Genomic DNA, 14,163 nt, shown 5'->3' with positions numbered 1-14,163 from the left:
TGAACACAGACATGAACATTGAAGAACATGTGGAGACAGGGCCATCTATAAGGGGGTAGATTTTTGGAGCCCATCCATAAAACCACATTTATTTATTTATCTGAATAATAACCACTGTTATCCAGGAAGTTTAGTATTTTTTGTGCCATAGTCTATAATCATCTTAAAGAACTGACAAATCGTGAATGTGGATAAATTCGTAAAAAAAAAAAATAAGCATGAAATATAGTGAAAAAAGGTTAAAAGTGACAATAATGGGTCAACATATGCAACATTAGATGGGAAAAGTGTTTTAAGAGCTTTTCCACACTTATAAAGTGGAAAAAATGCAGGAAAGGCTTTGAAATTTGATGGAGAAGTGGCAGAAATTGGAGTAATGTAAGAAAAATGCAGTAAAAGGAGCAAAAAATGTTTTGCTGAAAATAAGTTTAAATATGGCAAGTTTGGTGTAGTTGCCAAAAAAGGGTAAATACGAGCAAAAATGGACTGAATTTTCTGTTTCTTGAAGGCATCTGGCGACCCTCTCCCAGTGTCTCGTGACCCCAAGGTTGAGAATCTAAACCATAGTATTTGGAATACAATACTTTTTAAAATGTATATATATATAAAAAAAGCCTTAATTTAATAATAGCTAAAAAACGGTTGTATAATCTATGTATCTATATAAGAAATTAAAATTTATTAAAAAATAAAAATAAAAAACATGAAGTCAAACAGTGAGCGGCTAATAATCCTATGTGGAACCTTTGGACAACACGACGTTGTACATCTACGGACTGTTTATCAGACGGACCAGCATGTGTAGCCGTGTAGCTGTGTGTCAGGTTAGTGTGATTAAAACATGTCTGTTTGCGTTCATCCTTGGGTTAATAAACATGGAATATCGGCACATTTATTCGTACTTTTGACATGTTTTGTATGAGAATAGATAGCGTTAAAATATGTTACTGTACCCTTGTGGTTTACTGTTAGCTAACGATAGCATGGAGCTGTTTTTTTGTCTTTATTTATTGTATGTACAACATTTGAAATACACGTTGTGTAAACCAAGAGTGAAAGAAGAAACAAAAGGTGGAAATTAACAAAATAAGACAAAACTGCGTTTAAAAAAAATAAATGACCTCAAATAATGCAAAGTAGGGTAGATTTAGTGTTTTACCTTGTATAAATATTGTAGACTGTTTATTTTCAAAGTATTTAATATATGTATTTATTTTATATATATATATATATATATATATAATTATTGTTATTTTAAAAAAGCTACTTTATTGTAGGGATGTTTCGATACAACTTTTTCACTTCCGATACGATACCGATATTGTAGCCTTGCGTATTGGCCGACACCGATATTGATCCAATACGATATCAGCACAAATCATACATACATTTATGACTTATTTTGTAGTGTGGAATGTTAGAAAAGACTTCATCATGTGACGTTACTCAAACAGAGAACAATAGTCAGCAACAGTAGGTATGAGATCAACTGACCCATTTATTATTAACCAATTGGTTACATACATTTTAACCTTCAACATAATATATACAGTATTTTACAATTGAATAGATATAATATATATCAGAGAATTTAGATGCAGTCCGATAAAATCCGATATTTGTTTTCTGGCTGATATCGGACAGATATCAATATCGGATCAGGACGCCCTACTTTTTTGTACAATCTGTGTTATATTGGCTGTTCCTCCACAGGTTGTTGGCTGGATGCTGAAAAGGAATATTTCCTCTGCACTCAGCTCTCTCGCCTTAAAGAGATGTCCCCTCTGGTTTCCACATACAAGCGTCAGGCTGCTGTGTTCCCCACCCAGCCCTCTCCCTGACCAGTCCCTGCGCACTCTGACAGACATGGGCTTCACCGACACCCAGGCAGAGGAGATACACATGGCTGTGTCCAGTCTGAAAGGAGGACGTGCCGTTAAAAACGTCACGTGCACCCTCGGCACGTTGTTTGCGATGGGTTTAAACTCCCACACTGTGCTGAAGCTGCTGCAGAAATGTCCTGAGCTGTACACGATCAAGGACACACAGCTTCAGCAGCGCATCAGCAACCTGAGGAAACTGGGCCTGGGAGAAGGTGAGAGCTGGAATCTAAGAATCACTTAGTTAGGGCCCTGTAAAATCCGCGTTCACGGAATCGTGGACGGAATCACGAAATCTATCAATAAAAACAGTCAAACGCAGAAATGGACAGAATCGGCATGAAACGCCATCACCGTGGGGCAAAGAACATTTTTTTTATGGGGAAATGTTTCCGGGGACCACTTTTTTCAGGCTAAAAAAATGTGTGACCTGTCATTTTCTCAGGAAATACCAGAGCTATAAACTTTAAATGATTTCTAGTTATGTATAATAGAGGAATAGACGTTTGTTAAAAAATAAAAAATAATTTTTTTTCTACAATAAAGTCACAAATAAGCAGTTTGATATTAATCAGTCTGCAAGAAAACTTGCTTTTAGTGACATGAATTGTGCTCTGTGTTGAATGATGGAGTCCAGTCAGAGCATGATTATTTTATAAAAAAAGATTTATTATAAACTAAATGAAAAAGAGTACAAAAAAAGGAGAGTGTCCCATCCTATAGGAAGGGCTAAATGAAAAAGAGTACAGGATGGTCCAAAAAGGTTCTTCCCCGGCTCCGGATATGCAGGACTAACTTAACAGTTTCACAGCTTAAGCTTTATACAGATAGGAGAAAAAGTCCCAACCCTGAAAGAAATAAAAGGAGGGGGTCAGATGCTCCCAACAGTGGAAATGTTGGAGGATGATGAAGACGTGTATATTATGAGGAAGGCCTGCGCCACTGATATCTGTCCTTGATTGTGTGTGTGCGTGTATATCTGCATGTGAGTTTGAGTTTGGCACTGTGGATACAATACGATCTGTACTGTTAATCTAACATGACTCAGCGGTTCAAAAGTGCAAAGAGTAATGCAGTCCTCGTGTATTAAAACATGACAAATTGTTCACATGAACAACGATATGATGATGAATATAATAATTGCCATAAGAGAAGAATGGTGAAATATTCAAGTGTCCAAATATGCAAGACTGATTGATACAAACTATTTTGTTTAATTGACATTACTTTGTAGAAACCTGTTTTTGTCTTGATATTAAACAGTTATTTCAAATATTTATTAGTGTAAAAAAACAAAAAAAAAACTGTTATACCTTCATTTATTTATTAAAGCAGTAAAAGGGAAAATCCTCCAAGGGGTTGAATACTTATGATGGACACTGTAATTCAGTGCAATTCCACTTTATTTATATATAGCACCAATCACAACATCAGACAAAAACGTGGTTTACTTGGTTTCTAAGAATGGTTGAAAAAAAAAAACGTTTTTAATATTCTTTTGACATTTATTTGAAAATATTTTCAAATTAACATGTCATCCAACAGTGCTTTTTCAATGCAGGTATGTCAAACAACACCAAAATTAGGTATATGAACAGGTAAGACTAGTTTATAGAGCGCCCCCATGTGACCAAACTAACGCTGCGTTTACTTTTTGTCCTTAATGAAATCATGACGTAAAATGTTATAAAAAAAATATATATATACACCATTTTGAAGAGAAACAACAATTCACTGTAAGAAAGTCAGGGTCCATCGATTTTCAACCGTTTGTAATATTTATTCAGTCTGCATTGAAGTCACGGGGAGTAAACGTAGGAGTAAATGGCTCTTTAATCGCTAAGGAGAGGTTTACGTAGTTGACGTAGCGCTCTTCTTCTCTACAATAAGTCCGCCGTAAAACCACAATGGTTGGAACTGTCTCCCCCTGCGGTCACAGATTTTTTCAGGTCACAGATTTTGTCACAACACCGGTTTCGCGTGACGTCAGCACTTGACTTAGCAACGCGCGCCGCCATGTAAAGAGTGGTAATCATTTGCATGACAACCGCTATTTACTGCTGATTTTGCAGTCTGGCTGATTTTTATCATATAATGCTCAAATCCTGCGTCGTATTTGGCTGTCATAACCACGCCTGGCTGAAGGAAAGCATAGCATTTTTCAGAATACCGACAGAAAAAGGCCAGAATCTGTCAATCACTTTTTTCAGCCAATGGTGACGTTCGTTGACCCGCGCAGTCTCAAAATTCACCGCACACATTTCTCTCACAAATGCACAGATGTTTCACAGCACAGAAGCAGTTTGTAAATGCACATTCAGCAATTTGCATTATTTATTACAAGTGTGCCTCAAAATGATATTTTGTGAAGTAGAGCGTGTGCATTTCAGAATTTATATTACAAGTTTGCATAAAATAAATATTTGCGAAACAGATCGTGTGCATTTGTGAATCTGAAATACAACTGCAAAACAAAGCATGTGCATTCGTGAAAAACCCTGCAAGAGTTCATTCATTATGATACTGATCTGATTCCATACAAACTGCTACTTCTATGGAATGAAGATGAAACTGCACTAGAATATAAGCTAAATAACAGGGGAACAAATCACTTTTGAGTCAAGATTGTATTTGCTTTTTACATGTTACAGATGTGTTCTCCTTCATCTTCATGCAGGCAGTATGCAGAGAACAGTGTCTCATTACCCCAAGATCCTGACTGTGCCTGTAAAGAATGTAAAGAATACAGTGCAGTTCCTGAGAGAGAAGTGTCTGTTCACCACCCAGCAGCTCACAGACATCCTCAGAGACTGTCCAGCTGTGGTGATGGAGGACCCCAGTCGACTGGAGTACAAGTTTCAGGTGAGCAAAATGTAATAGCACAAACTATTAAGACATCTCTCTAATAAATCAAGGAAGTTCTGTGCGTGTGTGTGTGTGAAGCGAATTTCTCCCCGACGTGGTGTCTGTTGGACCTGAAACTTCTTTTAACAGCTTGCACATAGCCCCATGGTGTGCATCTATTATTTTGGAGTTATTTGATGATTATGTTTCAAAACGTTTATTTTAATTTTGATTAGAAATCAATGTGGGTTACACCTGACAGAGGGTTATGCTGGGTTCACACCGGATGCATCACAAAATGTTCGTACGTCCAGATTACACACTAAGTCAATGGATAGATGCGGCCCAGAGGCGAAAACTTTCCTGCGCGGTCCGTTCCGAGCGTCAAGAGCGTTGGTAGTGCGAGCGTGTTCCCGGTTTTTCGTCATATTTGCACATTCGCAAGAGTTGAAAATATTGAACTCCTGCGACTGATTTGCAAGACGAAAGCCAATCAGAGTCTTTGTTGACGATGACATCAGGCGGTCAACATGGACACCGGTCTGTTCACCCATTCAACTACGGAGCTGTGTGTGACCACCTGGAGCTGTATGACACGGCCTTTATAACCAGGACCAGACTAGGAAGGATTTGGCGTGGAGGAGAATCAGCGAGGAGGTGGTAGTAGCAGGTAAAAGTTCTCTCTGTAGTTTTCATCTTTGAAAGTCAGCACTGAGCTAGGATAGCATTAGCCGCTAACCACACTGGCTTTTTTCACTGATGGTTTATGTTTATGAGAGGAGAAAAAGGAGTGTAGCTCCTCGCTTCAGCAGGCAGGGAAACTCACTGAGTTGGATGTGTCGCTGGTGGGTGGTGCTTCACTTCAAGCAAATGGTGTGAACGCAGCATTAGACCGGAGAAGGGGGAGGGGCGTCTTAGCCGCACTCACACTGATATACTAGCAAAGCTCTCAACCAATGCGTGAGACACACGCATTTCAACCTTATATGACACACACACCTGCATGTGTGCGGCTGATGCGCATGCGTGTGTGAGAGAGTGAGCCCACAGAGGAGGGAGGTGCCTGCGCGCGGCTGATGTGCACGGCTGGTGCGCGTGTGTGTGTGTGAGAGTGCGGGCCTGTTCTTTCTATGCGGTACCACAACCACAAAGAGGAAAGGTTTTAACAACACCTTAACACCATAATAACACACACACACACCGTGTTTCCTCTGGAAGTGTTAGCCACACACATGATTTATAGATGAAGTTATTCTCAGTCTGCTCGCTAAGTTACATTTGTTTGTATATGAATTATTAACCTTGGATGATAAGCAAGCCTACATTAGGAAATGTTAAATGCTAAATAAATAGTTTTGTCTTTTATCAGATTCTACCTAAACAGCAGCATTGGTGCAAATTTTATTATCAAATTATCATGTGCGTCTCCCATAGAATTACACCAGGGAAGTCACACATGCTATTTTACTTTGCACCCACACATATATACCCCTTAATAAGACTACAGAGTACAGAGTATGTTCACCTCTTTGTACATCCAACCTTCAAACACATACTCATTTGGCCATAATTGACTGTACTTAAGCTCCCACATGAATGCATACTTCCGACGGGCCCCTTACTCGTATCTATGAAAAGGGGAAGTCAGTATTTTAAGATTATTCTTTTCATTCCTTTTCCACCACATAAATAAATATATTGCAAACCAAGTTTTAAATAACTATAATTATGATGTTGCAAAACAAGCGAATGTAAAGAACAGAACAATGTTGTGTGTTGCAACACTTGCTACATAATAAGGCAGCATATCAGTCTAGTGATTTTGATTAGTTTTTGAGGTAAGACTCATGTTAATAACTACTTTAAGCAGTCTTTTGAATCCCTCATTTCCCACAGTTTGGACAATCCTATTCTTTAAGATAAAATGTTACTGCTTTGGTTACATTTTTCCTGGATGATATGGACCAATATTCATATTTCAATATATTTCCTCAAAATGGCATTTTTTTTTTTTTTTTTTTCCAATATTGTTTTCTAATAAAAACATTAATGGGTCATGGAGAAAAATGCCACAAAGACCCTTTCATTAATCACTAGCAGCAATATCAACATTTTGTGCCACTTTTGACTTTTTCCTTCATTAAGGCTGAAATGTGTGATTAAATTATGTAGTGTTGCTTCTTTCAGAGCAGCTCAGAGTTGCTGAATGTAGTATTTAAACCACACTCGGGGCGTGGTCCCTTTAAGAAAATCATCCAAAGCGTCCAAATCAGCCTGTGAGAGAAATGAGCTATAAAAAAAAAAAAAGAAAATGACAGGAAATCATTTGTTAAATTTCCAAATGTTTTTATTTCCAGGTAAATATAAACAAATGCTTTCCTTACTGGGAAATTGCAGTAGATTTTAATGCAGTCATTGCTATGTAAAGGTGTTAAAACTAAGCAACTGTAATGTCCAAATTGCACTTTTTTCATTAAAAAAATGTCAAGATTTCTGTGGTCTGGCCTCACATTGTTTTCACAAGACAAGTTATGTAAGAACAACTTGATATCCTGTCCCGCTGTGTTGGGCCAATAGTGTATGAATGGACAATGACCTTTCACACAGTTGAAGTAATCTTACTGTTTGGGCTGCTGTTCTCATTGTAAAGTGTTGGCCACTCATTCTGCTGATACAGCTTTATTGCCTTCCTCTAAACATGGCCATATATTTCAATCAAGTGCACTGAGGTTGTAAAATAACAATAGGCTTAAGGTCAATAGGAAGTGTTGAACTAATATTACACCTTTTCTTTATTTACCTACGAGAAGGTTTAGAAAGAAGGTGTAAGAAAAAATCGATTCCTCGATGTATTGCAATATTTCACTGCGCGATTATTGTATTGATCCAAAAATAGCAGGTAAACTCCCGGTCACTAGGTGTCAGGGAACGCACCATCAGACCTTGTTAAAGGTCCCATGTCACCCATCTTCATTTGTTCCAAGAACCCCAAAAACATAGTATTTGAGGTTTATTTTCCCAAACTCACCTGTTTTCCAGAGTTTTAGCCTCTGAAAAGTCACTTTCTGAGCAACTCTACACAAACAGGCTGATTTGCGGCCTACTTATGCATATTCATGAGTGGGCGTGTCTATAGACGGGACACTAACTTCCTCCTCCCCGCACGGTGATGTAGGGCCAGAGGACGACCCGCCCTCCTCCCACCCACTCCGTAGCTGCTTTATAAACATGAGACAGAGCGTGGGGGCGGGCGTTCGCCGGTACATACATAGACTGTAGAAAATACATATACAGCATTGCGCGGACGCTGAAATGCTCACCTTCGTGGGCGTGTCTGTTTACATGTCAATCACGTCCAATTCCTGGAGGCGTGACTTCTTCAGCTCAGTGCCGTGTCAAATTCGTCATCAAAGTGAGAACGCGTCATTAAATTGGAGCGAGGTGTTTGGGCTCACCCTGCAGTAAGAAAGGAGTAAATCACCCTCTAACTAACGATTGAGGGAATCAATGAGTAAAACACTTTGGACATGTGTATGAAGCCTATATAGCACTTTATGATGTTTAAAGCACAAACAGTTACAAAAGTTGATTTAGCTTTACATGGGCCCTTGAAACTACCTCACTCCTCAATGCATTTTAGCTTTATTTTCATAAAACATAATGGGCACTTTGATAGATGTGGTTACTTTTAAAAAAAAATAATAATAATTTGAGAGCTTAAGAGAATCAGAATCTGTTGTAGAAGCAAAAGTTTGATACTTGTACTTTAATTACAGTTATTTACCATTTACTTGTTCTCACAACTAAAGAAAAATGAAATAATAATTTGTATTTCAGGCATTTTTATACTTGTAAAGGTGAAATTTGTAATTATTGATATTGCAATATATTGTGCTGTTTAGTATATTGGGATATATCTTATCGTGACATGGAAATCGTGTATCGTATCATCAGATTCGTGGCAATGCACAGCCCTAACAGCCCAGCTAAAGTTTGGAACCGTCTTATAAATATTCAATAAAAATTTGAAAGATCAACACTGAATCGAAATCGAATCGTGATTAATTGATTCAAAACCTCATTAATCGATAATGAATTGATTCAGGAAGTTGGACGTGATACCCAGCTCTAGTGTTGTGGTTGGAATGCTAATCACGTTTTCTGTTAGTGACTGTAAATGTATTTCTGCACCTTTGGTTGAAACAATGTAAGTAAGTGTCTTTGCCCTAAAAAAAAACTCTTTTTTAATCACTTGATATATTCTGTGTGATATTCAAACATGTGATGCAAACCGTAGAGTCATCTTCCAGCTCTCATTCCAGGTTTTTTCCACTTTGAATCTTGTGCTTTTCTCTTCTCAGTATGTCTACTTTCGAATGGGCGTGAAACAGGCGGAGATGGTGAAGCACAGGCTGTTTCGCTTCACTATGGACGACGTTCGCTGTCGGCACACGTTCCTTGAGCGACGAGGCCTGTACCAAACCCCAGACAAGAAAGGCCAGACGCTTATCATCAACCCCACACTGGACGCCATCCTCCACGTGGACAGGAATGACTTTCTCACACAAGTGGCCAACGCGTCGGCCGAGGAGTTCGAGGTGTTTGAGAAACTGTTGCTAAGAGAGAGTCAGGAGGAGGAGCTGCAGCAGGGCAGGATTCAAGCTGATGGTGATGATGAATATGAGGAGGATAATAATGATGATAGTGATGAAGATGATGATAGGGAAACAGAAGGGAGAAGTGGGTATAGAAAGAAGAAAAAAAGATGAGTGTTTACCAAAATAATTACTGTAATTGTATTGAATAACTAACTTTATAAAGAAAAAACAATAAAATGCTGTCAATGTGTTCTTTGTGCTGCTTTGAAATATACTTTGTATTTGAGATTTTTAGCCAATCATGTGCTCCTTTTGATGGAAACTCTGCAGCCGGGCTGATTAACTACTTTATAAAAACATCTTTAATGGTACTATTTGAATTTGATTTCAGCAATCTTCACAAACACAAAAAAAAGTGCAGAACAAACAACACTCAATTGTCTAATGCTTCATCCAAAATGGTGTAGGTTAAAGCAGAGCTTATACACACCTACCCCATCACAACAGGACAAAACAATGTTCTCTACATAATATCACACACAATAAAATATTTAACCTATATTACAATTTTCACAATATATATTCTGCACAAGTTTTATATATACAGTTTATACATTCACTTCAAACATATATACGTACGTACACATACTGTACATACACATAATATACTATATCATATTTACGACACATTTCATCTTTCTGCCTTCTTTCATCTCTGTAACATTGCTAAAATCAGATCTATCCTGTCTCAGAGCGACGCCGAAAAGCTAGTCCATCCTTTTGTTACCTCTAGACTGGATTATTGTAATTCTCTTTTAGCAGGCTGCCCGAGCAAGTCGCTTAAGACACTTCAGCTGGTTCAAAATGCTGCAGCACGTGTACTGACTAAAACTAGGAGAAGAGATCACATTACTCCTGTATTAGCCTCTCTGCATTGGCTTCCCATAAAATATAGAATAGAATTCAAGATTCTTCTTCTCACTTATAAAGCCCTAAATGGACAGGCACCAGTCTATCTCAAGGAGCTTGTAGTGCCATACAATCCCCCCAGAACACTACGCTCTCAAAATGCTGGCCTACTCGTTGTTCCATTCATCTCTAAAAGTAGTATAGGAGGAAGAGCTTTCAGTTATCAGGCCCCACTTCTCTGGAACCATCTACCAACCACGGTTCGGGGGGCAGACACCCTCTCTACCTTTAAGGTTAGGCTCAAAACATTCCTCTTTGGTAAAGCTTTTAGTTAGGAACCAGCTCATAGCTCATAATTAAGATGCAATAGGCATAGACTGCCGGGGGGGGGGGGGGGGGGGGGTCTGGCATGCTCGGTTGGAGAGGGCGTTAAGAGAGAAGTCATTTAGGTTAGAGAGGGACCGGAGAGGGTCCCATTCCTCTCTCTAACACTCCCTCTATGTCTGCTTCTTCCCTTGTGTGTTTGCTCCTGTACTCCTTCTGGCTTTTGTCTTGCAGGTCCGTGGGATCCTCAGTGTGGAGTTACAGAGACTCAACAACTCTGTCTCCACCCTTTCCTCTGCACACACCCAACACAGCATAACGTGGATGGCTGTTCATCATAGGAATGGGATCCACACAAGGTTCCTGCTGCTTAACAGAGGGTTTTCCTTGCCGCCATGATGAATTCATGTTGGGTGTGGGATACATATGTATGTGTATATATGTATATATGCATATGTGTGTATCCATAAAATGAAGAGTCCATCCTTAAGACTGCTCTACTGTAAAGTGTCTTGAGATACCATTGGTTATGATTTGGCGCTATACAAATAAAAGATTGATTGATCAATTGAATTCAGAGTGGCAATATGTACATTATTAAAACCTTTTATTGTGTGTTATTATATTTTATACCATTATATACATATTAAATATTATTGCTGTCCAAGGTAAAATTGTTGCTCTTTCTTATACTTACTAATGATATGTGATTTGAAAACCTTTTTTAAACTGGTTTATGTTGGTGTTTTGTTTTATTTCGTCCTTTAGGCAGTTCCATAATTTAACCCCTGATATTGTTATACATTTTCAATGTTGTTCTAGCATACTGGATCTTGAAATGTAGTTTTTCCCTTAAATTAAATTTCCATTCTCTTTCTAAAAATCTTTTCTGCAGTAAAGATTGCTTATCATCTAAAGCGTGGAGTGAAACAGGAAGTAAACATGTAAACAACAACAAGGCTATAGAATATAATACATTAAAAGCTTGTTGTAAATGTACTTTTGCTTTAGTTGCAAAATGAATAAAAGATCATTTTACTGTAGTTAAAGCAGTGCCAGGCAGTACAACGTATAAATGCATTAATAAAACACACTTCAGCAGGTAAAAGCATCAACGTGATATTGATCAGAATAAACCAACTGTTATTTATATTTAAAGCTGGAAAAAAAATGAAATAGGTGTGCTGTTGGCCCAGTGTCTCAGCATTTACAGCGCAAAGGCAATGATGCTGTATGCTGAAATTGTAACACAAATTGTCTCGAGCAGGGGTCACCAACATGGTGTCCGTGGCCACCAGGTAGCCCACATAGACCACAAATAGTGGCCTCAGGCCTGTTCTTATACAGCAGCACCAACAACCAATGAGCTTTGTCCAAAATGTGATTGACATACTTGCCAGGCTTCAAAGTCACAAATATAAATGCAGGTAACAGGATGTAGTCAGAGCCTTTGTAGAGTTACATACTGCTGCACTTGATACGTTTTTGTATTAAATTCACCTTTTTAAATGTTTATTCTCATTAAAACAAATTTGGGTGTTGCAAATAGGTTTTTTTTTTTTTAAAAGCTCTAGGTTGTGGTAAGATATATATATATATATTTTTTTTTTAATGCAAAGGGGATTCTTGCAAAATATTACAAAATTGCTAAATTGTACAAATGTTTTACAATTGCATGAATTAAGAATTTCCTACCTTTTTAAGTTACTATTAGTTTTCCTTATTATCCTACCCATTAATTAAAGTGAAACCGTGGACAATTTTTATTTAAAAAATGTATATCAAACCGGTATTTAAAAATTATTCACTAGTTTCACTAGTTAGTAGCTTGCAGTTTCAGAAAGCTTAGTGACCCCTGGTCTAGAGTCTGTATAACTCAGTATAACACATTGGAGTCACCATTTTCCCTCTCCATGCAATCAAAATTAATCAATATCTAGTAAATTTCCAAAAACACCAGGAGATATAGCAGAATAGACATTAGTAATGCTGGGGTACCCCGATTGTTACCGTCACACTAAATGGTATTTCATATATATATATATATATGTAATTAAAGATATTAAAAAGGACCACCTCAATAGTAAGGATGTTTTAAGGCAGCCCCAGCTTGACATGTACATGGCTTGACAAATCAGCTGCCACCATCTCACCATCTCACTGCCAGATACCACAGCACCACTTCAGTGGAATAATGCATTGATTCTCAAATTACACTGCACCACCACTTTTCTTTTTAAATCCCAATCTGATCAATAGCAAAAGGCCTTGAAACTAATTATTTTAATATTGTCTAATAAATAAATCACCACATTAAATTAGGGGTGTCCCCATCCGATATTGATATCAGATATCGGTCATCAGCCGGAAAACAAATAATGGATTTTATCGGACTACATCTAAAATATCCAATATATATTATATTATATTTATTCAATTGTAGAATACTGTTGATATTATTTTGAAGGTTAAAATGTATGTAACCAATTTGTTAATAATAAATGGGTCAGTTTTTCTCATACCTTCTGTTGCTGACTATTGTTCTCTGTTTGAGTGACATCACTTGATCAAGACTTTTCTAACATTCCACACTACAAAATAAGTCATAAAAGTATGTATGATTCGTGCTGATATCGGATCAAAATCGGCATCGGCCAATACACAAGGCTGCGTTATTGGTATCGTGTGTGTGTGTGTGTGTGTGTGTGTGTGTGTGTGTGTGTGTGTGTGTGTGTGTGTGTGTGTGTGTGTGTGTGTGTGCGTGTGTGTGTTAGTGGGTAAACATGGATGACAAAGTAAAGTGCTCTAAAAGTTGTGTGTACGTTACCATTGGTGGAATATTCAAATTGAGGAACTACAGTTTGTTCCCTGTTCTATCTTTAATATTAGGTTCTTGCTGACATATGGACGACCTTCTCTAGAATGGAAAGTACTACTGTATATATTCTTTTTAAATCTGTGAGTATTGTGCACCTCAATAATGATGTAATGTGCTAATAGGAAGCTCAACTTGTTTTTTGTTTTTTTTCTTCTTCTAATGGTTGTTACTTTATTTCACTTGCCTTTTTATCGATACAGTGATAAATGTGCTCAGAGATAGTTAATAATAATAATACATTTGATTTGTATTGCACTTTACATATGAAAACACATTTCAAAGTGCTACAGGGAAATAAAAACACCAAACATATAGAAACAGTAAAAACAGCAAGAAACATATTAAGAAAATGCAATAAAAAAATAGGTGGGTTTTTATTTCAGTTTTAAATAGTTAATCCATAATCCATACAAACATGCATATAATGTTTTTTAGACTATCCATCATCCTCAAGTTCTGTACAAATTCAGAAGTGAGGTCCCTACATAATGAGATGTTTTTATCCATTATCTAATATATTTCATTTTTTAAAAAGTTTTGTTAATTCTAGTGATTTTCTTTTGGATATCCTGTTTTTCGTTTGATCCCAACATGTTGCTCATGCAAGTTTGGATCTCCAGAATTACTGTAGCAGCATGAGAAGCACCTAATAGGGTGAAAGGTCCCACCTTGTTACTACGTAACAGCAAAGTGGTTGACATTATCTCTGAAAGTCAACACCGGGCACATC

At 37.6% G+C, this 14,163-nt stretch overlaps 1 protein-coding gene across 2 annotated transcripts; it reads left to right on the top strand.

Annotated features, from left to right (window-relative positions):
* Positions 1 to 763: 763 nt before the first annotated feature.
* On the top strand, positions 764 to 9,867 carry mterf4 (mitochondrial transcription termination factor 4). Of its 2 annotated transcripts, none has more exons than XM_028472165.1 (4): positions 764 to 824; positions 1,714 to 2,095; positions 4,558 to 4,742; positions 9,086 to 9,867. In XM_028472165.1, exons 1-4 carry the CDS (start codon positions 798 to 800, stop codon positions 9,491 to 9,493), a joined length of 1,002 nt encoding a protein of 333 aa, XP_028327966.1. In that variant the 5' UTR covers positions 764 to 797; the 3' UTR covers positions 9,494 to 9,867. The 2 variants fall into 2 exon arrangements, with proteins under 2 accessions (XP_028327966.1, XP_028327967.1); XM_028472166.1 differs by having other exon boundaries at positions 779 to 824; positions 1,758 to 2,095.
* The last annotated feature ends 4,296 nt before the right edge of the window (positions 9,868 to 14,163 follow it).

The sequence above is a fragment of the Gouania willdenowi genome, chromosome 17, assembly GCF_900634775.1.
Source record: "Gouania willdenowi chromosome 17, fGouWil2.1, whole genome shotgun sequence".
Lineage (NCBI taxonomy): Eukaryota > Metazoa > Chordata > Actinopteri > Blenniiformes > Gobiesocidae > Gouania > Gouania willdenowi.
The sequence above is the reverse complement of the archived record's forward strand: the minus strand, read 5'-3'. Positions and strand labels throughout refer to the sequence as shown.